The sequence below is a fragment of the Podarcis tiliguerta genome (assembly GCF_965153285.1).
Source record: "Podarcis tiliguerta genome assembly, chromosome: 7".
NCBI lineage: Eukaryota > Metazoa > Chordata > Lepidosauria > Squamata > Lacertidae > Podarcis > Podarcis tiliguerta.
Window position 1 is genome coordinate 47,848,532 of NC_139540.1, and position 23,362 is coordinate 47,871,893.

The following is a 23,362-nucleotide window of genomic DNA, read 5'->3' on the forward strand; positions in this document are numbered from 1 at the left end:
TGGGTTGACATCTGGAGAGTTAGAAACCCCTTGGGAAGAGAAGGAACATTCTTTTCTGAAGCTCAACTGACTTGGACACGAATCGACCAAATATGGATAACTAGAAGTCTGGCACCTAAGGTGAGGAAGGTGAAAATCTGCCCTAAAACATGCTCCGACCATAACGCCTTGAGAATGGATATGACATTGATCCCAACCGGCTCCTTTAGATGGAAGATGAATGATGGCCTGTTTAGAGACCAAAGAATTGTAAAGAAGGCCCAAAAAACTTTAAAGGACTATTTTGAGATTAACTTGAACACTACGGTGGAAAAAAGAACTATCTGGGATGCAAGTAAAGCTGTGATGAGAGGGTTCTTGATTCAACAGAATTCTTTAAAGAAAAGACTGCAAAATGAAAAGAAAGATAAAATTCTGGAAAGTATCAAAGAGTTGGAGAAGAAGTTAAGATCTAACCCGAAGTCCCAACCGATTCTGAGAGAAATTAAACTTTATCAGGCACAATATTCCAAACTGATAAATCAGGAAATAGAATGGAAGATTAAAACAATGAAACAAAAAACTTTTGAATCGGCAAATAAATGTGGGAAACTGCTAGCCTGGCAGCTGAAAAGGAGACAAAGATTAAATACAGTAACAAACTTAGAGGTTGAAGGAAGGAACATTCAGAACCCGGGAGAGATTAGAAAGTGCTTCCAGAGGTATTTTAAAAAGCTATACACTCAAGGGCCACAAGATGAAATAGAGATTACACAATTTTTGGAGAGAAATGGATTAGCAAAGCTGTCAGAAGAAAATAGAACAATTTTGAATGGCAAAATAACACGACAAGAGATTGAACAGGCCATCCAGAGTCTGAAACAGGGCAAATCACCAGGGCCAGATGGACTGACCTCTAACTACTATAAGACATTGAAGGATTATTTGATACAACCTTTGTTGGAGGTCAGTAATGAAATAATGGAGGGGAAGAAGGCGCCTGAATCGTGGAAAGAAGCATTTATCACATTGATTCCAAAGTCAGAAACTGAAAAGACACAACTCAAGAACTACCGTCCCATCTCCCTTTTAAATGTGGATTACAAAATATTTGCAGATGTTTTGGCACGAAGATTTAAGAAAGTTTTAAGTGAGATAATCCATAAAGACCAGGCAGGCTTTCTCCCGGGCAGACATATGTTTACTAACACAAGGAACATCATAGACATATTGGAACTTTTACAAACAAACATAAACACTAAAGCAGTTTTAATTTTTATAGACGCGGAGAAAGCCTTCGACAACATATCTTGGAAATTTATGAAGGGGAATTTAAAAGAAATGGGAGTGGGACGGGGGTTTGAAAACGGGATTGAGGCAATATATTCAGAACAAAAGGCTAAACTGATAGTTAACAATGTGGTTACAGAAGAGTTTAAAATTGAAAAAGGTACACGACAAGGCTGCCCGATTTCCCCATTACTGTTTATTTCGGTTCTGGAAGTGCTCCTGAATATGATTAGGGGGGACAGGTTGGTGGAAGGGATTCAGGTCGGAGCGAAACAATATAAACTTAAAGCTTTTGCAGATGACCTAGTTCTGACATTACAGGAGCCGGAGTCTAGTTTGAAAAGAGTACTACAACTGATTCAAAACTTTGGTCGAGTGGCAGGATTTAAGTTAAACAAGCAAAAAACTAAAGTTTTGGGGAAAAACTTGACAGATACTGAGTTGGAACAGCTTCAGAAAGAGACAGAACTAAATGTGGTTAAAAAAGTTAAATACCTAGGGGTAAACATAACAGCAAAAAATCTGAGTTTATTTAAAGATAATTATGAAAAATGTTGGTCAGAGATTAAGAGAGACTTGGATAGTTGGTCAAGACTAAAACTTTCTTTGTTGGGCCGAATAGCTGCCATCAAGATGAATGTATTGCCAAAAATGTTATTTTTGTTTCAGACACTGCAGATTGTAGACAAGACAGAGTGCTTCCGGAAGTGGCAGAAAGATATTTCTAAATTTGTCTGGCAGGGCAAAAAGCCCAGAATCAAATTTAAAATATTAACAGATGCGAAAGAAAGAGGGGGCTTTGCCCTGCCAGATTTAAAGTTGTATTATGAAGCTGCAGCTTTCTGCTGGTTAAAAGATTGGTTACTTCTTGAAGATACGGATGTCTTGGATTTGGAAGGTTTTAATAACGCGTTTGGATGGCATGCATATTTATGGTATGATAAAGCTAAGATAAATAAGGCCTTCAAGAACCATATTGTCAGAAAATCAGTTTTTAATGTCTGGACAAAATATAAAGACTTACTGGAGAATAAAACTCCGAGGTGGCTGTCACCCCTGGAGGCTAAGGCTCGGAAAAGAGCCAATATGGAGGCCAATTGGCCAAAATATTGGGAGATAATAGAAAAGGATGGTGACAACTGGAAATTGCAGAGTTTAGAAAAGATGAGAGACAAAGTGCGAGACTGGTTACAATATGCTCAGATTAAAGAAGTGTTTAAAAATGACAAAAAGTTAGGATTCCAAGTGGAAAAGTCAAAGTTAGAAACTGAACTGTTAGAACCTAAGACTAAGGTACTTTCAAGAATGTATAACTTGCTGCTGAAATGGAACACACATGACGAAATGGTAAAATCAACAATGATAAAATGGGCGCAGGACATTGGGTATAATATTATGTTTGAAGATTGGGAAAGGTTGTGGACCTCTGGGCTGAACTTCACTGCATGTAATGCGTTGAAGGAAAATGTGATGAAAATGATGTATAGATGGTACATGACCCCTGTTAAACTGGCTAAAATATACCATTCGTCTGATAGCAAATGTTGGAAATGTAAGGAAAATGAAGGAACATTTTTTCACCTCTGGTGGACCTGCCCTAGAGTGAAGGCCTTTTGGGAGAAGATATATAATGAATTAAAAAAGGTGTTTAAATACACCTTTACTAAGAAACCAGAGGCCTTTCTCCTGGGTATTGTAGGCCAGAGTGTGTTAAAAAAGGACAGAACATTCTTTATGTACGCAACAACAGCAGCAAGAATATTAATTGCCAAGAATTGGAAAACTCAGGAGCTACCCACTGTGGAAGAATGGCAGATGCAACTGATGGACTATATGCAATTAGCCGAGATGACCGGCAGAATTCGAGACCAGGGAGAAGAAAGGATGGAAGAAGACTGGAGGGAATTTAAGATTTATTTACAAAAATATTGTAATTTGGCTGAGTGTTGAATTGGATGCCAGTGCAGATAATTGTCTACCATTAAATTAGATTTAAGGCTGAATTATATGTCAAACCAAATTAAGATTATTAATTAAGATGAGTTAAATGATAATTTGTTTGAAATAAATTTAATAATGATGTAAGTGTATGCGGGAGGTGTGGGGGAGTCCCATGTAATAATTGAGAGATGTTAAATGGACAATGATAAGTTGTGCTTATCTAATATATGCTTTATTTGAAAACTTCAATAAATATATATTAAAAAAAAAAAAAAAGTACTTTATTTAAGCATTCTATTGGTTTGCAGACCATTTGTCTGAAAGTTCAGGGCACCATCAACATGCTGTCCTTGACATTAAGCTCCAAACCTTTCAAGTGTTGGTAGCAAAGTGGCTTATGAAAAGCATTTATGGGAGTCAACGGAGCAATTACGAAACTGTATTCTGGCTTTCAAGACTTGTTGATACACTGAAGAGCTGAATTACATTTTAATGCTAGGCAATTGAATTACTTTAACTTTTTATTGTGTGTTCTGTTTTGGTTTAAATCACTGAAAGTGTTGGCTTTGAAAGTAGTTTCAGTGCAGATGAGAAGACGTCAGAATGTCTGTGTTAGTCATCTACACTGCCAAGAACTGTTTTGGGTTCCCTTAATTGAAAGTTGGAAAGCAGAAAGTGCTGTTGATTAGCTATTCTTTCCGAAATCTGGAAATTTTCCTAATTGCTGTAGTTTGTATATATGTATGCCAGCTTGAAAGAGTTGATAGAAGTTACTTTAATTCTCTTTTACACTGTACCAGAATGGCTAGTTTAAAAAGTTAATACTGCTTGACTAGGATGTAGATTACATGAAACGTTAAAGTATATCCCACATTTTCAGATGTAATTTAATTGTTCATAGCATTCTTATCTTAACCCACTTTGCGTTGCATTGCATTCCTGAATTAAAAGTTTTTATGAGAAAGGTAAACAATAGATGTACTTTTATTATGAGGTTTTGAAAAGAAAATGAGAATACCTAATTCACTTGATTTCTTCAAAATGTGATCCCCCACAGCAGCAGAGTTTTCTGTGTGCAATCAGTTTTAAACAGAACATCTCAGAACTAGCTAGCTTATAACAATGTTTGAGAGACTTAATATTGAAATAGTAGTTCCTTAGTCTCATAAAACCTGCTTGACTTTTTCCATGGAGCAGGGTTTCATACCCCACCCCCCAAAAATAACAATTCTCCATTTGTGTTTGCGGGCAAAGAGCTCTTAACTTTTGAAGTCTTCTTCAGAGTTGAGACAAGATGTTACCACTAGGTGGCAATGTTTTATTATACATCATGTTTATTGCAGGCCTTTCAGCAACCTCCAATCTGAATTAATTTTTGTGAGTGGTTTTGGATTCTTAACAGGGACTTGTGCTTGTCTCCCACATCCCAACTATTTTAGGCAAATGCATACTATATTTGCATTTCTAAAATTTGCTTCTATTATCTGCCCTGATGACTTGAGAAGGGTTAACTTAAAAATGCAAATAAATGTGTAAGCATTAAGTAATGGGTAAGCATGTTCATTACAGTGGGTGCTCGGGTTGTGAACGTGATCCGTGCGGGATGCACGTTCGCAACCCACAGCGTTCGAAACCTGCAGTGGCGCGTCTGCGCGTGCGCGGGTTGCGATTTGGCGCTTCTGCGCAAAGCATGATTTAGGTACTTCCAAAAAAACGCAACCTGAAGCGTCTGTTACCCAAGGTATGTCTGTACTTGATTAAACCACTATGGACAGTTTAGGGGTTTGCACAGTAGTTGCTGAATGGTGTAAATGCAGGAAAACTTTTTCTCTGTGTGCCTACAACTTGCTGCACTGTGTGACCCATAACTAATGTGGCTTCAGATTTTCAGAAGCCAAGTGGAATACTTGTGATTACTGATGTTGAAGGGAAGCTTTTTAAAAGTATTGGGCTCCATTTAGTTAGGGATGAAAGCTTACATGGCAGGATTGTGTTGTTGTCTTTGATTGTTGATGCCAAGGGAAATTAAAGATCAGTTTGGAGATTTTGGGAAAAAAATCTCTCAGAAAAAGAATGAATGCTTACCCCCCAGCTATATGTTTATAATATATAAGCTTAATGGTGTATGAACCATTTAACTCATATTAAATTGCTACTTGCTATCAAACAAGATTTATATTTAACTTTATATGGCCTGATATGCAGCTGTAGATAATAGTTACTCAATATAAAATATAAACTTTGTGCACATGGACACAGGAAGAGCTTATAGTTAAAATTCTTCAGCTTGGTGGATACAACTATTGAATACAGAAAAAACTACTGAGAAGACTTCCAAGAATTTTGGTTTCATTTACTCTTTATTTAATCAACATTTTCAACAAGTATTGAAACTTCCCTGGCACTTTAAACTAGAGAAGAAAACTGGGAAGAAAAAATAGTTTTTTAATGTTACAAAAATAAAATATCTTTTTAAAAAACACACACCCTTGGTTTTATGCAAATATACAACCACCTTAAAATCTCAAACTTGCTCCCAGCTCTACTCTGTTCCAACTTCCCAAACATGCTTTCAAACCTGGATGGTGCCTTCCTAGAGCACTTTACCAAACTATTGAAAAGACGTGGTATAGTCACGGGAGACTTCCAGCTATTTCAGTATCTGTTGGAACTCAAACTCTGCCAATAATGTAACATCCAACAAATTCTTCACTTCCCTCACTTCCCAGAAAGTGGAAGCAGCAGCAAGTGGACCTGGTACTAACCAACAGGGAGGAACTGATCAACGAAGTGAAAGTACAGGGAACCTTGGGAGGAACTGATCATGTCCTCAGAGGCAAGAGAAAACCGAGTGTAGTCCGACATGCATTCTGGACTTTAAGATGGCTGATTTCAAAAACCTTAAGGAACTACTGTGGTCAGAAATACTCAGAAGAGAATGGAGCCCAGTACGTGATTCTTAAAGGTGAAATATTGAAGGCACAAATGCAGACAATTTGCAACAAGAAAAATGGGAGGCACCTAAACGGGTGTGGCTGCATAAGGAGCTTACAGATGAGCTGAGGTGTAAGAAGGGAATGTATAAGAAATGGAAGGAAGGAGAAATCAGGAAGGAAGAGTATAGAGTTGCAGGGAGAAGGTCAGGCAGGCCAAAGCTCAGAATGAACTCAGGCTTGCAAGAGAGGTTTAAAATAATAATAAGTTTCTTTGGTTGTGTTTGAAGCAAGAGGAAGAACAAGCAAGTAGTAGATCTCTTGCGTGGAGAAGATAGAGAAATGCTATTGGGTGACAGAAGACGGAACTGATCAACACCTATTTTCCTCTGCCTTCACCCAAAAGGAAAGCCAGTGCCTAACCTGATGAAAGCATAACAAACAATGCAAGGAGGGAGCTGCAGCTCAACATAGTAAACCAGGTGGTAAGGAATTCAAATCTCCAGGGCCTGATGAGCTGCACCCAAGAGTAGTAAAGGAGCTTGCACATTTGGTATCAGAGCCTGTGTCTATAATCTTTGAGAATTCTTGGAGAACAGATGAAGTCTTTGCAGAAGGCAGAAATATTTCACCTGTTCTCCAGGCAGGCAAATGTACCCATCTTCAAAAGGGGGGGGGGGAGAAGACCCAGGTTACTATTGACCAGTCAGCTTAACATTTTACCAGGAAATGCCCTAGAACAGATAATTAAAAGATGCTTTGATTACAAAGACCCAGCATGTGTATCTCAAAAGCAAGTCATGCCAGAAGTCATTTTTTTAAAAAAATAGTTGCAAGCATGGTAGATCAGGGGAATGCTGTGGACATAGTGTATCTTGATTTCAGTAAGGCTTTTGACAAAGTCCCTCATATTCTTGCAGAGAAGCTGGCAAAATGTGGACTGGAAGAGGTAACTGTTAGGTGTATTTGCAGCTTGTTGACTGCCCAAACCAAAAGAGTACTCACTAATGGTTTCTTGTCATCCTGGAAAAGATGGGGGACATCTGGTTTGTCAATAGTACATGTGGAAAGGACCCCCAAGCTTAACATGACTCATCAGTGCTATGCAGGAGCAAATCAAGGGAAGTAAGTACTGCTCTATTCTGCCTTGGTCAGGCCACACCTGGAGTATTGTGCCCAGTTCTGAGGACCACAATTTAAGGAGGATATTGGAGGTTTTAAAGTAGATGTTGGGCAGCCATATGCCATGTATGATTTAGTTGATATTCCTGAACTAGATGACCCTTGGAGTCTCTTCAAATTCTACAATTCTGAGATTCTATTATTCTAGGTGGCAGGGAGGGCTGATGGACAGGTGAAGCTTTGTAGCAGATTCCCAATTCAGGAATCATAATCTACCCTGTGGCCGAACATTCAAAGAATCTGCAGCCCAGAGCCAAATATATGCAGAGGTGTTGCACATGGTGCTTTTCACTGTCATTGTCAAAAGTACAAGATCTCTCTCTGAATTGTATCTCTGCTTACTTCAGCATAAATGAGTTCCCCTTTCACTTCTGCAGATGATAAAAAATAAGTGGAGAAAGCAAGCCCATGGCAGCAGCTTCCAGTGAATGTTTATACATTAGAACTATAATTCTGCTGGTAAGAATGGTCCCTTTTCCGAGATTTTGTAGACTCAGTTGCATCCTTCACTTTCTGTTTGTTGTGCCTTACCACAGGTTGTATATAGTTGTGTCCCTTTGTTGATAGAAGACTCTGATCTTATGCTTCTATGTACAGAAGGGAGAAAAGTTTCTTTATGCCACCTTCCCTCTGCAGCTTCTTATTGCTCCTTTCCTTCTTATCATGCGTCCCAGTTTGTAAGTTTGTATTTTATCACAGAGCACTTCCTATTATACTAAGGGACCCAACACCGTGGCTTGGTTTACCCATTGCTATTTTTCACCAGTGGATTTGAAACTTGTCCCCCTTGTACATGTCAATAAATTATATGTGAATACACATGCATAAAAGAGAAGAGATAATTTGTTCTTCAAACTGCTGGTTTTAAATAAGATGGTATTTAGGGAGAGTATCTTTTGATTCTGTGTTTCCTGGCCTTGTCATTGTGGCATTATGCAAAGAGGCTACTGTGAATTTAAAGCAGGGGTGGGGAATCTGTCCTTCCAGATGTAGCTGGACTAAACTCCCATCATCAATGACCAAGCTGGCTGGGGTTCTGTCCAATAATGTGAAAGCAATAGGTTTCCCTGTCCCTGATTTAAAGCAATGGAGTTTACATGACCCCCTGTCCCATTCCCAGTGAAAAAAGGAATCATTTAATATTCAGTTTGTCTACTTCACTAATAAAAGGAAACAGACTTGGCTAACATCCTGCTCCTCGTTAAACTCCATTTTTTGCCACAACTTATTATGAATTCTTTAAAAAACGTCTTGCAAAAATAAATATATCAAGATTAAGCCTTGCTTGCTTTATTGAATTGCCCAGTCTAATAAAATGAATGGCAAGTGCATTGCATTTGGCAAACTGTCCACTATCCTGAATTTCTTATGAAGATATGGTGTAATTCACCTTGGTTTCTATATTTGAGAGATCTTGTTGCTTTCTTCCCTTTGTCTTTGCTTTTTCAAAGTTGGTAGAAAGTGGTTGGTGGACCCCTGAAATTGCTTTGAACTGTGATAAGTTGGGCAACTTATTAAAGAACTTTGGCGCCATATGTCACTCTAAATCTCCGATTATTCTTAAATTCACCACCTATATATACAATCATTTAAATTATCTGTGCAGGTTTAATTTGAGATTTTCCATTCAGCATTCTTGATCCTAAAGATCATGTAATATTTTATGTAAACTCTATAAAAGTGTATTTAAGATACATCCTTAGTTGGATTTTTCATATATACATATATACACTGTAACATAAGAACAATGCAGTTTATCAGTATTGACACAATACGATAAAAGCATAATTCTAGATAATGAAATTCAAAGATGAAACTGATTTGGGGAGTAGGAGCAACTGCAACAGCACAGTTGGTAGATGAAAAGTTGTGTAAGATAGTTCAGCCAATAAGTTTTTCTTCCAAAGAACAAACTGAAGGCAGGGTTGAAGGGTGAAGAACTGCAGTTTTAAAGTGCAATTACTGTTGTGCAGTCATGTCAGGCCATGGATCAGATTGGATGAAGTTCCAAGCAGAAGCAAACTGGTGCTATTCATGATTCAAGGAGGATAAAAGGAACAACAGTTCTTCAGGCATCAAGAAAATGTCCTTTTTTTGTCTGTTAAGATGCTTTATGACATCTTCTCCCCATGTAGCCTAAGTCCTACACTTGCCCTGATAGGAGTCATTTGAAAATGCAATTCTAGCTGTAAATGCCCAACGTTGGCACAGTACTAACAGCCAGCATCATAACCAAAAGAAAAGCACAGGGATTTTTTGCTGGTGCTCCACTGCTGTACCATCCTAGTTTGTTTTCTTCTAAAGTTTCATCTACTCTTGGTGCGGATGAAGTACATTGAATTAAGGGCATTTGGTATGAGGTGGCTCTCTTTTCTGGTCTGTCTGGACTGGATCCATCACTAGGTCTCTGGCCATTATACAACAAGTATCTCCCTCTGGCATCCTGCTCCATTTTGAAGATCTCGTACTCTGTATGCGGCAGGCGAATTCCCAAAGCAATGCAGCCGTTGGTGTGAGTAACATCTTGCTGCACCCCAACTTGCCAGGATCCTTCTGCCCCACACTCATTTCCATTGAAGACATTCAGTAGAGAGGCAGTAGCCATGTCCATGGGTGTAACCTTCATATGATTCACTGCAAAAAAACAAAGAAGGGACTGTTAATTGTGCCTTGAGGTAATATGATTTTGTCAACAGCCAGATTTCTATTTCAGGAAGAGCTGGATTCTCTTCTGTAGAAGTTTCTAAACCCATTGACCTTGAAAGACGCAGCATTTGCTTCTGAACTAAGCCTTTATAAATGTGAAGAGTAACTCAAGTGTATGAAAGAAAGAAAAAAGTGGTTTAAAACCAAAACCAGTAAGAGCTGCAAGTGAAGTCATAAGAAGAGCCCTGCTCATTAGTTCCTGGGCCCTTCTAGTTCAGCCTCCTGTTCCAGCAGTGCCCAGCCAGATACTTTAAGAAAAGTACAAGCGACAGCCATTCCCGTTGTTTGCCCACACCAACTGCTTTTTCACAGGTAAGCTTCCTGTAAACCATTTAGCTATCATAACTGATCACTATTAACAGATCTATCCTCTTCTGAATGTGTCTCAATCCCCTTTTAAATTTATCTAAGCTAGTGGCTCTTAGAACAATGTCCACAAGTTAGTGAGTTGAATAAATATGCTCTCAGATCTAGTATTTAGTAGTGGAACACTAGTAAGGTGCATGGTTGGCTTATTGTGGGAATTTCTCGTAGCAGTGCTCTCTGTTTTGACTAGATGAAAATAATCATAAGTCATTTTAAGAGTGAGCAAAATGTAAACCAGATAAGTTTGTACCTCAGAAGTTGAACGGAATCCGTTCCAGAAGTCTGTTTGACTTCCAAAATGTTCAGAAACTAAGGTGCGGCTTCTGATTGGCTGCAGAAGCTCCTGCAGCCAATTGGAACCCGCGGAACCCACCTTGGATGTTTGGGTTCCAAAGAACGTCTGCAAACCTGAACACTCACTTCCAGGTTTGTGACATTCGGGAGCCAAAACGTTAGACTCGCAAGGCGTTTTGACTATTGAGGTACGACTGTGCATAGATTTAATGACACTGCTGAATTCACAGCGTGGTAACAATGCTCAATAATTTGAGCAGTGCCAGAAAACAAGCTCTCAAGGTAGCCATTTTGTTTTTGCATTTTATCTTTATGGTCACTTTATATGCCTGTATGTTGCCGTTCATTTCTCCTCTCTTCCTATTGAACCAGGGATAATGTAGTGAATGTGGTGACATCATGGAAAACAAAGCTGATCTGAGAGTGAGGACAGGGCTTCCTGAACTGCTGAGATAGGTGACCTCAGCCAAGAGAACCATTCTCCCTGCCCCACAATGAGCAAACGCTTTTTTGCTCACTCCCTGAGTAACAAAATTGTCTAGTGTGGTGGTGGTTTGCTTTCTGTTGCTGTTGGGAGACTTGCAAAAAGTGTCATTTCTTGTAGCTCAGCCTTGACAGTGTTCAAAGGAATTAGTCCTTGGGCATGACCTAGATTTACTATGCTACTCTACCTTATGATATACATAACAGGTTGCATCACCTCCTCTTCTACAGTAACCATTGCTGGTCTGTATTGAATATGTATCTCCTTGGCACGCTTCACTTCTCATTGTCACTGGACTATAACATGACTGCTTTACATCTATTGTACAACGTTAAGAAAAGGTTTAAATTTCCTTAAAATATGAAATCATGCAACTGCTGTGTAACACGTATGTGCGTGGAAAAGCTACAACAAGGAAGACGGCAAACTGCCAATCTTGATTAATTCACTGAACCTTGGCCATGAACAAATATTTCAGCAAGGCATGAACATATCCTCATTTTTTCTTGTTTTAATGAGCATGACCAATGCAAGCATTTAATTTTGTTAGCAGTGTTTACATCTCTTTGATATTAATTTCAATGGAGAACTTGAATCACAGCTTATGCATTCACATGTTTATAAGCAAGAGAGTTCTGAGCTAAAATGGAGTTACTGTACCCGTAAGCAGCCTCTGGATTGGAGGGTTGTCTATTATTGCCCTAACTTCCTTATGCACGTGCTAGATAAAATAGCATCATAGGTGAGGACATGCTGCAATCTTTGATTTAGGAACAATGACAATTACTTTATACCTTTACTCATTAGATTAGATCATGTGATTACTAGAGTGGTTCTGATCTAAATATAACATAAAACTACATTTAACATTCTTTTTTTTTAAAAAAAAAATAGCACGCTTAATTCTGATAGTTATTTTACAGGGAAAACAGCCACAGGGTGCTGATCCAGTACTTTGCTCTCAATCCAAGCTTTAAACATACATTCATAGAAATTTGTTTCCATACACATATACCCCCAGCTATCCAGTTGCTCAATAAAGCTTCATTAAAGTAAGCACAAAAATTAATACACTTTTTAAAAATAAGGTGCAAATTTATTTGAAATTAATTATAAATATTTTTTCCAGTTTGATGCTCTTGATTTCTTTTTAAGCCTCTAAATGTCATCAAACATTTTAATACGCCTATTTTTCAAAGTGTAAAACTCAAATGTATTTATATAATGAGCTGGGGACAATAAATTGGGTCAGATACTTGTTCAATCTTCACAAACATTTTTAGCTTCTGTGTAGTGGGCATGCTAAGCAAATGAACTAACATTGGTTCACACAATTAAGTCTTCTAGGAGGGGGGAAGGCAAGTTCCACCAAAAAAGAAAAGAAAAAAAAGACTGATGTCTAGATAGGAAAGGCAAGAGATTAAACAGTTTCTATTTCACAACCCTGCTGCCCCAGGCAAGCCTACAAATAAAACCAAGTTGCTTTTCATGAGAGAGGACGCTATAAAACTGCACTCAAATTTCATTTAAAAATTGTTCTGTAGCCAGGATATAAGGCTATGTCTTTTAACATATACTTGCTCAGAAAGCTAATGAGGTAACCAGTTCCAAATGGAAACCAAAAACCTCAGAAAATGTCAGCTCCATTACCATCATATATTATCCACACTTTTAAAGCTTCATGTGTGCAACATCTTGAGGAATGGATAATCTATAAACTTCAGAGCTTTAAAAAAACAACCTTGATTTATATCAGCCAAGTTCTCCTAATCCTGAAAAGACTGACTAGATTTAATTTAAAAGTAATTTAAACAATTTTGTTTTGAGTTCCAGCTGAACTGAAAGGGCCTCAAGAAAGGGAATTCCAAACAAACTTAAGTTGGTCCAGTTTCAAGTTTGGGTGGCATATTTTAATAAATTTATATGAACAATTCAACAAATCCTAACAAAAATCCAGGCCCCCTTGCATGTCATTTCAACACAGAAGCAGCCCTGTTTAGATTTGTTATGTTTGACTTCATCCTTTGACTTCATAGGTTAGCTTTTATGGTCTATGCTTAAGACTGGAATGCCCACCAATTGATCACAAACCCAGGAATGCCTTTATAAAAGTGATGGGCAAGGTCTCCAAGTTTGTCATGGGTGTTAGGAGTGAAGGCTTTTTGTTCCTCAGCTCTGCAGGAGTTTGGTGTGTTCTTTCACCATTTCGGAAAAAGAACTTGCAGCTTTACTCTTTAGGCACAACCACATTTCATTTTATAGTTGCCATGTGTCTTTTTCATTTTAAGAACTGTTTGTAGCTCGGCTATCCCTGGGGTTCTATATAAAAGCCAAGGAGAACTGCTTGCTCTCTTTAAGGTGACTGATACACGTTTTATATTTATTTAACACAGTTGGCTGTGATTACAACACTTTAGAATTTAATTCCATTGTTTCATAACATGTATCTTAACTTGATTTTTTGGTAATTAGTTCAAGTCTGTCTTACACTACTTCCAAGCTTTAAGTACATGCCCTTTATTTGACACTCTTTGGCCTTGCTGCTTTGCAGCAAGTTTCTTTCTTTCTTTAGAAGGAAGGTAGATCTTTATTTTCAGTTGCAACAGAGCTCCCACCCCTGCAAGGAGGTGAGGACCCAGAACAAAGATGTGTAACAGCTTTTAAAGGCTTTAGAAACTGCCCAACCCCTCTTCCAAAGACCACCCAAAAGCATCATACAAGTGTCACAGAAAGAGGTGGTCTATTACAGAAATCTGAGAGCCCGGCTCCTATCTGTCAAAATACCCGATAATGCTTACTGATTCCCCTTCCCTGGCCAGTCTGGGCCATTCAACTTAGTGCAGCAGCACAAGGCAGGAATCATGAGAACTACGGGAATATAGTCCTACTTGAAGGCAGCAGGAAGCTTAAATAAAGCATTGCATGGCTACAAGAAACTGAGCTGGTCTACTGTGAGATGGATATCCAAGAACATGTGGGGCAATTTGGTATGATATTAATCCCTCCACATATGTGCTTTGCTGCGTGCTATAAAAATTATGCTGTACTTTGGAAAGAGCTTTGGTTCAAAACTAATGATCTTACCTTTAAACACGAATTCTGTTCCGCCCATCACTCTGGATGAATGTACTCCCCGGCTGTAACGACCCTTGGCATAGATGGTGAAAGTGGGGTGCTTGCAGATTGGGTCAGAATAATGATAGTAATGACCTTCCCAGGTATTGTTGTTGTCATGGAAGATGAAGTGCCTGGTGAGAAAGAGCACTTCAGGACGCACTTCGCAGCGCTGGCTCGCCCATTCCCCATGTAATCCAATAGTCAAATCAGCCTTCGGAGGTAAAATTGGTGGGTGGTGTTCATCTGACCGATAGATGATCCTGCATGCTATACATGAATGGTCATGGTTCTGAAACAAAACCAACAGAAACCTTGTAAAACTGATAGAAACTTTGTAAGACACATAGTCAGTTGCTAGCAAATCAAATTTCCTTAAAGGTTCAGTACTCATTTAGAGTGCCTAAGAGATGGGTGTGCCGTCAGACGCATATTTTTCAAACTGAAAACTTTCAAAAGCAGGGGAAAGGGCAAGGTACAAATAAATAAAAATAATCATTTTGTAATATGAAATGGAAGGGGAAGCTCCCCCCCCCCCCACTTAATTGCACTGGGCATATTCAAACACTTGAGCATATTTACATCACTTTGGGATGTTTTATGGGAAGCAATTTGTAAGTAAGTAAGTAAGTAAGTAAGTAAGTAAGTAAGTAAGTAAGTAATTCGGTGCATTCTAGCCTACAGATAGTACTTCAGAGTAGGTGAAAGTGAAACACTTTTTTCCTTATGTCTCAACAGCAAGGGTTACCACCGTTCCTTGACTGATCATGGCCATGGAATTTAAAGTTCCCCATTTGGTTATCTTGGGCTCTTTCATGCCATTTCATAAATTAACACATTTTTTTTTTTTTAGCTTCTGCTTTTATGCATGCTAACATTTGTAAAATTCTAAAATTCTGATGCTTCTATTTTGCATTCATGCTTCTGCCTAAATCCTGGTTCTGTAGAGGGGTGTGTGTGTGTGTTCAAGAAAGAGATAGAATGAGTGTAAAAAAGCAGCACACCTCTTTACCATATCAACATATCAATCCACTGGTATTTATCTCAGTTCTGTTCAGCCAATATCCTAGCATACTGAAACAGGAGGAAGCCATACTTATTTCAATGGGACAGTGATTATTTGTTATCAACCCCATTTTGAAACTTCTCAAACAGTACTCTTTTTGAAGCGTGATGGATTTGACATGTGAACTGATGTTTCAGGTGGTGGGAACCTATTACTACATCTCTTCTACTTTGGCACAACTTCACTATTACCCTTCTGGTCAGTGGCATTTTAGCTGCTTGCTTATGTTTAGAAATCAATTTTTATGCTTTGCTAAAATCATTTCCCACTTTCCAAATTAAAGTATTTGCACAACAGCACTTAAATAAAACGTTGTTACTTTTAAAATGGATTAAGAAATCACCAGGGGCTATGTATTGTTACTCATCTATGTTATACCTACTAGAACATAGCAGGATGTTTGCACACAAAATGTGTTATACCCACCAGTGCGGTAAGACAGTTGCAACTGTGCCTCTACAACAGGAGAACAATGAATAGTGCTAAAAAGTCCCCAGTCTAGAAGCTCCTAGAGGCATGTTCTCTTACTGGTTCTATAGCATGCGGGAAAATACCGTATTTTTTGCACTATAGGACGCTCCTGACCACAGGACGCACCTTGTTTTAGAGGGGGAGAACAAATTCTCCCCCTCTCTGCTCAGCGCTCCTTCAGCGAAGCGGCAGGAGAAACGGAGCCCCTTCCATTTCTCCTCCCACTTGGCTGAAGAGGCACTGCGCAGCTCTCCATCTCTGCTTTCTTCTTCTTCCATATTTCACCAAGAACACTTTTATTAAACATGAAAGATGCCAGGGTGGTAAAAAAAGAAAACACCAGAAAAACCTATGCTGCATTTTAAATTCCTCTTTGCAAAAGGGCTAAAGCAAGACATTTAAATGTCCCACCAGTGCAGAGTTCCCTTTTAGTTTGTCCTGCTTCTCTTTAGTTCAAGAAAAAGCAGAAGTGAAATTTAAAGCTGCTTGCATGGTTTATGAGCACGTTTAAGGATTTCCTGATACCACCAGTTCTCAGCTCAGCTAAAAATAGTTTGCAAGAGCTTTGCGATCTCCGATAGCCTAGTATCTCTCTCCCCCCCTTTTTTCGTAGTTCTTTTCCACATATAGGTTGTGGGGGGGATGTAGCCCTCCATATATTGTTGGGCTCCAGCTCCCATCAGCCAGCGGTGATGGGATTTGTAGCCCAGCAACACCCGGAACGTCACAGCTTCGCCGTCCCTGATTTTGGTTTCGTTCCCACGTGAGCTAAGCGTGCCATCAAGTGCAGCTACAGTTGGATTGCTGCGCCTGAGGCTGCAACAGCCGGCACACTTATCTTGGGAGTGAGATTCCCTCAGCATCGCTGAGACTTGCTTCTGAGTAACCAGAGAGGCTTGCCCTCTGGCCCCGCGAACTAAGCGCGAGAGCCATTGAGTTCAGTAGGAACCTTTGACGCAGTGCGCCTTTCCTCGGTGCAGCCCCACACAGGATCTGCTTCCTCGTTCAGGTTTGCATCCTCCCCCAATGCAACAGCGGTGCAACCAGGAGCGGATCCCCCACCCCGGAAGAGCGTCCCTTCCCTCCCAAATTGGCCGTGCGCTCCAGAAAGGGGGGGGGGGGGAGACGCGCCACTTGCCAGCCTCACCCAGCCCGGACGGGGGCGTGCGGAGAATGTCAGCTCGAACAACTTCATACTGGGCTCCCGGCGGCAGGCGGTTTTTTTTTTTGAAGCGACCTTTTCAACTGCAGCGTGGAGGAAGCAATGAATGGCCAGAAAGGGGAGGTGGCTGACGCGCTGCACTCCCCGGGCCACCGCTGCCGCCTGTCCTGCCTGTGCATCTCGCTCCACCCCGCCGCCGCTGCTACGGCTGCCACGGAGGAAAGAGGCACCGGGACGCTGCCGCCTGGGGCAAGGCACGGGGCCGAGACAGCTGCGCGGGGAACCTGGACGGCGCTCCTCCCCCCTCTCGCTCTTTCTCCCCCCCCCCCCGAGCCCGCTACCGCCGCTGCCACAGCCACCGCAGAGGAAAGAGGCACCGGGACACTGCCGCCCGGGGCAAGGCATGGGGCTGAGACGGCTGCGTGGGGAACCTGGACGGCGCTCCTCCTCCCTCTCTCGCTCTTCCTTTCTCCCCGTAGCCCCCACTGCCGCCGCTGCCAGAGCTGCCGCGGAGGAAAGAGGCAACGGGACGCTGCCGCCCGGGGCAAGGCACGGGGCTGAGACGGCTGCACGGGGAACCTGGACGGCACTCCTCCTCCTCCCCCTCTCTCGCTCTTCCTCTCTGCTGAAGCCAGGAGAGTCTTGCTCTCCCGGCTTCAGCAAAAGGAACCCGAAGCCTCCGGAGCACAGCAGGGCCTCCCGCTGTGTTCCGGAGGCTTCAGGTGGCTATCCCTGAAGCCTGGAGAGCGAGAGGGGTCAGTGCGCACCAACCCCTCTCACTCTCCAGACTTCAGCGAAAGCCTGCATTCGCTCCATAGGACGCACACACATTTCCCCTTCATTTTTGGAGGGGGAAAAGTGCGTCCTATAGAGCGAAAAATACGGTAATGGCAGAATTTCTGTGTGTGCCACTTACACTGCATAAAAGTTTAACAGGCAGATTCTTTTACAGAACCAAAATTTGGCAAGCAACCTTAGCCACTGTAATAGCCCTTGGGATGCAAGTGTGACCTTATGCCACTGATGAGGAGCCTGTGATCCTCCAGAGGCTGTTGGACTCCAACTTTCATCAGCCCCCACAACAGGTTCTGCATCCCTGACTTGTGCTGTAATATTTACTTCCAAGGTTTGCTAAGGCAACCAAGGCAGATTCTGGGGCTTCTGTGCTGTGCAAAATGGAAGTCTTTTCCTTCTCGTTGCAGGTTCTACACAGTTGCAAACACATTTTGATACATGGCCAGATTTGTAATGTATTTCCATACCTCATTTCACCTTTTGCACTAATAATGCTTTTCAGTATAACCATATTCATTTATTCCAGTGAATGATTTACTATCCTACAGCGTTCTTGGAAAAACAAACCGTATAATATGTCGTGCCATTTCTATTTGAACACACACTTGTTCTTTTGTGACCCAAGCCTTGCTGTTCAGTCCCAGGCAAGCAGCTGATATACCTTTGATTTTTTTTTTTTTTTAGTCTTTAGAAGAGCTCTGGGTATTTTAACAGGAAGCAGTTGCCATGTGTTGTCTCCACCTCCCAGATACCAAATGTTAATTGCAAAATGAACAAAAGAGGGAAATGCAAGACTGAGTAGTTGAGAATGTGGATCATTATGCACAGTATCTGCATAATATTTATATTTTTAGAAGAATAAGTAACTTTCTTAAAAGGGAATAGAAGAATTTGAAGTACTGAATTGTGCCTAAAACTGTATCTTAGCACAAAGCATTTAAGCGACACTATTGATTAAAATCTTCAGCCCCTCGTGGGGATCTCCACTGTGGCTCTGCAACAATGGAAACATTGAAGACTAAACAAAAAAACGATTACGAGAAGCCCCTGTGTAACTCCGGTCAGTTTTAGTTTTGCTGAAACTTCCCTTGCAAGTCCGGCTTTTCTTGTTCTTTCCTGAGTTAATGCAGGCTGCATCTTCTATCAAGTGCTGTAATCCAGACTGCAGGTTAATCCTGGAGAGTGATGGTAGATGGGAAAGCTTCCTTTTATTGGAGGGGGTTAAGACCATTCTAGTTCCAATCACTCTATGGGATTGGGCTTGCCTCCAGAATATGTGGTTTAAGAAGGCTTATAGAGGGTTGGAAATACAGCATAACCAAACCTAGCAGTTGCTTGAGGTGGCAAGTTTTGTGGAGTTTGGCTGAAGCACCACATGACCCAAGAGTTGTACCTCAGCATTCTCTGTAGTGGAATTTCAGATTTTAAAGTGGAGTTGTTAGGAGTAGCAAAAAATCTTAGGCAAGCCATACATGGTGGCCATATATTAATAATGATTCCTATGCCCAGAATGGACACTGTGCACATTTGTTTCATGTTGTATTGCATATGGATTTTCTATGGTAATTTCTGTGTAGAAAAAAACGTGAAACAGCCCTACCTCCAGAATAAACACAGGAAATAGACAACTGTATGAGACATGCATACTTCCACCAAGGAAAAATGACACCACCACTCAAGAGGTATTTGTCCTAGATATAGTGCCCTTTTAAAGAACAACAGATGAATTGGCCCCCCGGTACCTTTTTTTGCAAGATAATGTTAATTGTCCTTACTATGCAATGCTGCAATAAAATCTGATTGAGATAGAGCATGTAAAATTGAACTGTTTTTTGATTGGTTACCATGCTCCAATCTGCCTCAGTACAGCTGTAAGACAGGAGAAGACTTGCAAATTCATTGCATGCCCAAGGGAAAACCATCTCTAAAACAGTGGCAGAAGTTTGTGGCCCATTCAATATAGCTTGTGGCAGAAAGAGCCAGTGCCAGTGTGTTCCAGACCCTGAGTTTTAAGGTGAATATAACTGGCTTGCTTCAGGCAAGGAGAGATGGAATCCAGGAATGCATGAGACAATTTGCCTTGCTATAAAGTCCTATTAAGCAAAATAGACATGCAATATATTTCCTTGGATGAAAGCCAACAAACTATCTTGAATGTCTTGGAATACTCTACATTACTTTCCAGTCGCTGAACCTCATATTTATTAATCACTTTCATGTTCTCATCCCACAGATGCAAATAATAAAATTCTTCATGCTACACTCACTTCAGGTGACTGATCTTCTTTTCTTTGTGTTTAATCAACCCCAAAGCTCAAACATTCTTTTTCCTTGTATGCATTTTAATGAAATACCATGTTAACTCCCAGAATCTCCTGCCCAAATTAATATAAAAAATACAAAAAATGTACAGATTTTAAAGTGACATATTAATCCTTATGTGAAAACAAACATTAAAAATCTGAATCTTAATGAGTGGAAATAAAGAACTGTTTGGAAAAAACTTTCCTCTCTCTTCCTTATATGTTGCATGTACCTTTGATGCCTCCTTTATCTGGAGCTGCAATGTGCTAAATGTATCCTTTCCCAAATGATAAAAGCAGTAAGATGAAACAATTGAGCCTTTCATAATGGGAGCAAAAGGAAAGCAAGCGATTGTTCTTATCCTGGCCTTGAAGCTTTCCTTATCCTACTCCTTCCTCTTTTAGTGATGCCACAGAGAAAAAGAAATCAGCCCACAAATGGTATGCAGAACGATTGCATTTTTGGGTGATATCTCACTTGGCGCCTGGGAACCAATTACTTCTAGCTTTCATTTTAGCATGCTTTGGATGTATTATATAAACACCACACATATTTCTGTTCTCTTCCTTAACTTATCTGAGACCATTCTTTTTTTCCTGGTTAATGCATCATAATTTTTTAATACAAACTTTGTAAGTTTAAAGTAAAAATTATTTCAGGATTTCTCTTCCTGTTGCCTCTTTTTCTTTTCAGCCTGGCACAATTCAAACTAAAATGTCCAGATTCTCATCAGGTGTAAATAACCTTCGATCCAAAAACTTTAAAGGAACTGTGTTGATTTATACCAGATGATGTTTCTAGACCAAGAACTGTTTGAAAAGTTGAGAGTATTGCAAAGAGTTAAGAACAACCAGTTTTAGCCTATTAGACATGTCGGCTAAGAGAACCGTTTCATTCAGCTGACTTTGGTTAGCCTTAAAAGATGTACTTAGCAGCAAGCCATTAAGCCCATAAAATTGTTGAGTTACAGGCACAGCCAACTAATGGCAGAGAAGGGCATGTTAGGTCAGGATTATTATACTCAGTATTTTAAAGGCTCTTGAATCGGTGTCTAGGTCTTCTGGGTAAGATTTCCCATGATGAGCCCAAGGGGAAACTCTTGAGGTGTTTGATTCCAAAATGGATCTGAGAATAACTTAAAACAAATGGAAAAGTCTGGGATTTTTCGCCCTCTGTTGCTGTGGAGCTTATGCCATGTAAAAATACTTGCATAGATATTTAGCACAATTTCCCACTAGTGTTCCACAACTCTGCTATCTCAGTCCCAAGAGAACACATTGCTGAATGGCTAGCATCTCTCCCCCACAAAGTGATAAGTAGCAGGCTTTCCATGACCTCATAGATGAGGCTAACACGGATAAGGCAACTCACCGGGGGGGGGGGGAGGACCTGAAAAATGCAATTATAACTCAAGCTTACAAATGGTCCACAGAGTTTATTAAGACGGCAAAATAATGACAAGGGAATGATAAAGGAAAGTCATTTTTTTTAAGCACTCAAGAGTTCAGGTATTTAGACAAGGAAGAAATCAGCTACATCTCACTTTGGGACCCTTTGAAACCATTCTGTACCAATAAATGTAAAATGCTTAAGCCGTCTGGCTTGTCTGCTTCCATACAATTTTAGAACTCTTTGAAGGCAAAACATAGCTCATTTTCCTTTGAATTTAAACATTACCATTTTTGTGAAATATGAGAAATGAGGCAAACAGTGTCTTTCTCAGGTGCATGCCTACATCTGTCACCTATTCTACCGAAGCAATACTAATTTGCAATGACAAATGTATATATTTTGGAAAAGAGTTTTGCAAATTCTTAGAAGATGCAGGGGATAGAATGTGAAGGAAAGGCCATCACAACAACCCCCCCACCACATTTTAATATCAAAGTGATTGACTGATAAGTTCTCTTCAGACAATGCTTATCCAAGCTGCTGAAGAGGCTGTAATTAGTTGAGGGCTATGTGGAACATAATACCAAAGTAAGTGTATCTTTGCCAAGCTAACAAATGTGAAGTCATACATACATACATACATACATACATACATACATACAGTTGAACAGCACTAGTCTATTTTGCCCCCAAAACACAAAATTCAAAAACTGTAAGAGCCAATTTTTGAAAGCTACCTCATTTAATTAATTAACAACTGATATTTATTCTGCTATTCAGCTGTTTTAGAATATGCACTGCCAACATACTGTTCAGGCAAATTTTATGAGAATCCCAGGTGACTCTTGCTAAAACACTATAGACACTGCTCAGGCAAATGAAATGCCAGAAATACATGTCCAGAAAATTGAGAAAGGGAGACCCATTAAAGAAACTGAAACTGTTCATGTGCTCCAGAAACATTCCAACAAGAAGCAGCTAACATATCCTCAAAGTAAAAAATGGACTACCATTTTGCTTAATTTTCAGACTATACTGGATTCAAACACTGAAACGTTGTACCTTATTGGCCACAAGCAAATGGGCAGGTTGAGAGGTTTATAGGGACATTCAGAAGTTCTATATATTGCTACCGCAGATGGAAGCAATATAAAACAAGAATTTGAACCAACGAGATACAACATATATTGCAACGAAGCAGAGAGCTACAGAAACGCCAATCAAAGTGGGATGCACTTTGTGTCCACACAATATACTCTCAATACAATCTCAAGCCACGCGACATACTCTCAGTGCTCTTCTATTCTGTGCCATATCAAATCACAGCAAGTGGCACAATGATCATGGCACAAGGGGTTCCCCAAAATTAACAAGAAATGTTTCTATAATTAACCTACTTCACAGCACCGCCCAGAACTCATAGGCATGATGGCAACTTCATAATAAGTGTACTCCTGCTATACCAAGTCCAGCAACTCCTTTCCGTGTGGTCAAAGGTACCCAGCGAGGGCCAACCACTGTGTTCCATTGTGAACCATACAGCAATTATTTGGTTTTGTTCTATGGCTTTAGCTGTATAATATTGTTATAGTTGTAGTTTTTGTAACACAGTTGTAGAAATGTTTTCAAGTGTTCTGTGTTTTCAATTATATTTGTGGTTTGATAGTTAGGGGGAAAGGAGGGATGTAATGTTTATGACCAATCCATTCCTTGATCAAGACCAGGATTTCAAAATGCTCTGAGCTAAGCATGAGACAGTCCACCTTAGGAAATGGGGCAAAGGGAATTCTGGAAGGAAGAACACTGGTCTGCATAACTGTAAGCAAGGAACTATAAAATAAACATGCCCTATCTAATTAGCATTGTCTGAGTCCAGATTCTTA

General features: G+C 40.2%; 1 protein-coding gene across 1 annotated transcript in view; it reads right to left on the reverse strand.

Moving 5' to 3' along the window:
• Positions 1-4,178: 4,178 nt before the first annotated feature.
• Positions 4,179-23,362, reverse strand: part of APCDD1 (APC down-regulated 1) — a 39,424-nt gene continuing 20,240 nt past the window's right edge. The window contains exons 4-6 of the mRNA XM_083450166.1: positions 14,260-14,581; positions 4,974-9,959; positions 4,179-4,785 (exon numbers count right to left, since the gene is read on the reverse strand). Of these exons, the coding sequence (XP_083306292.1) occupies positions 9,508-9,959; positions 14,260-14,581 (774 nt within the window). The 3' untranslated portion in view covers positions 4,179-4,785; positions 4,974-9,507. The remainder of the gene's footprint in view (positions 4,786-4,973; positions 9,960-14,259; positions 14,582-23,362) is intronic.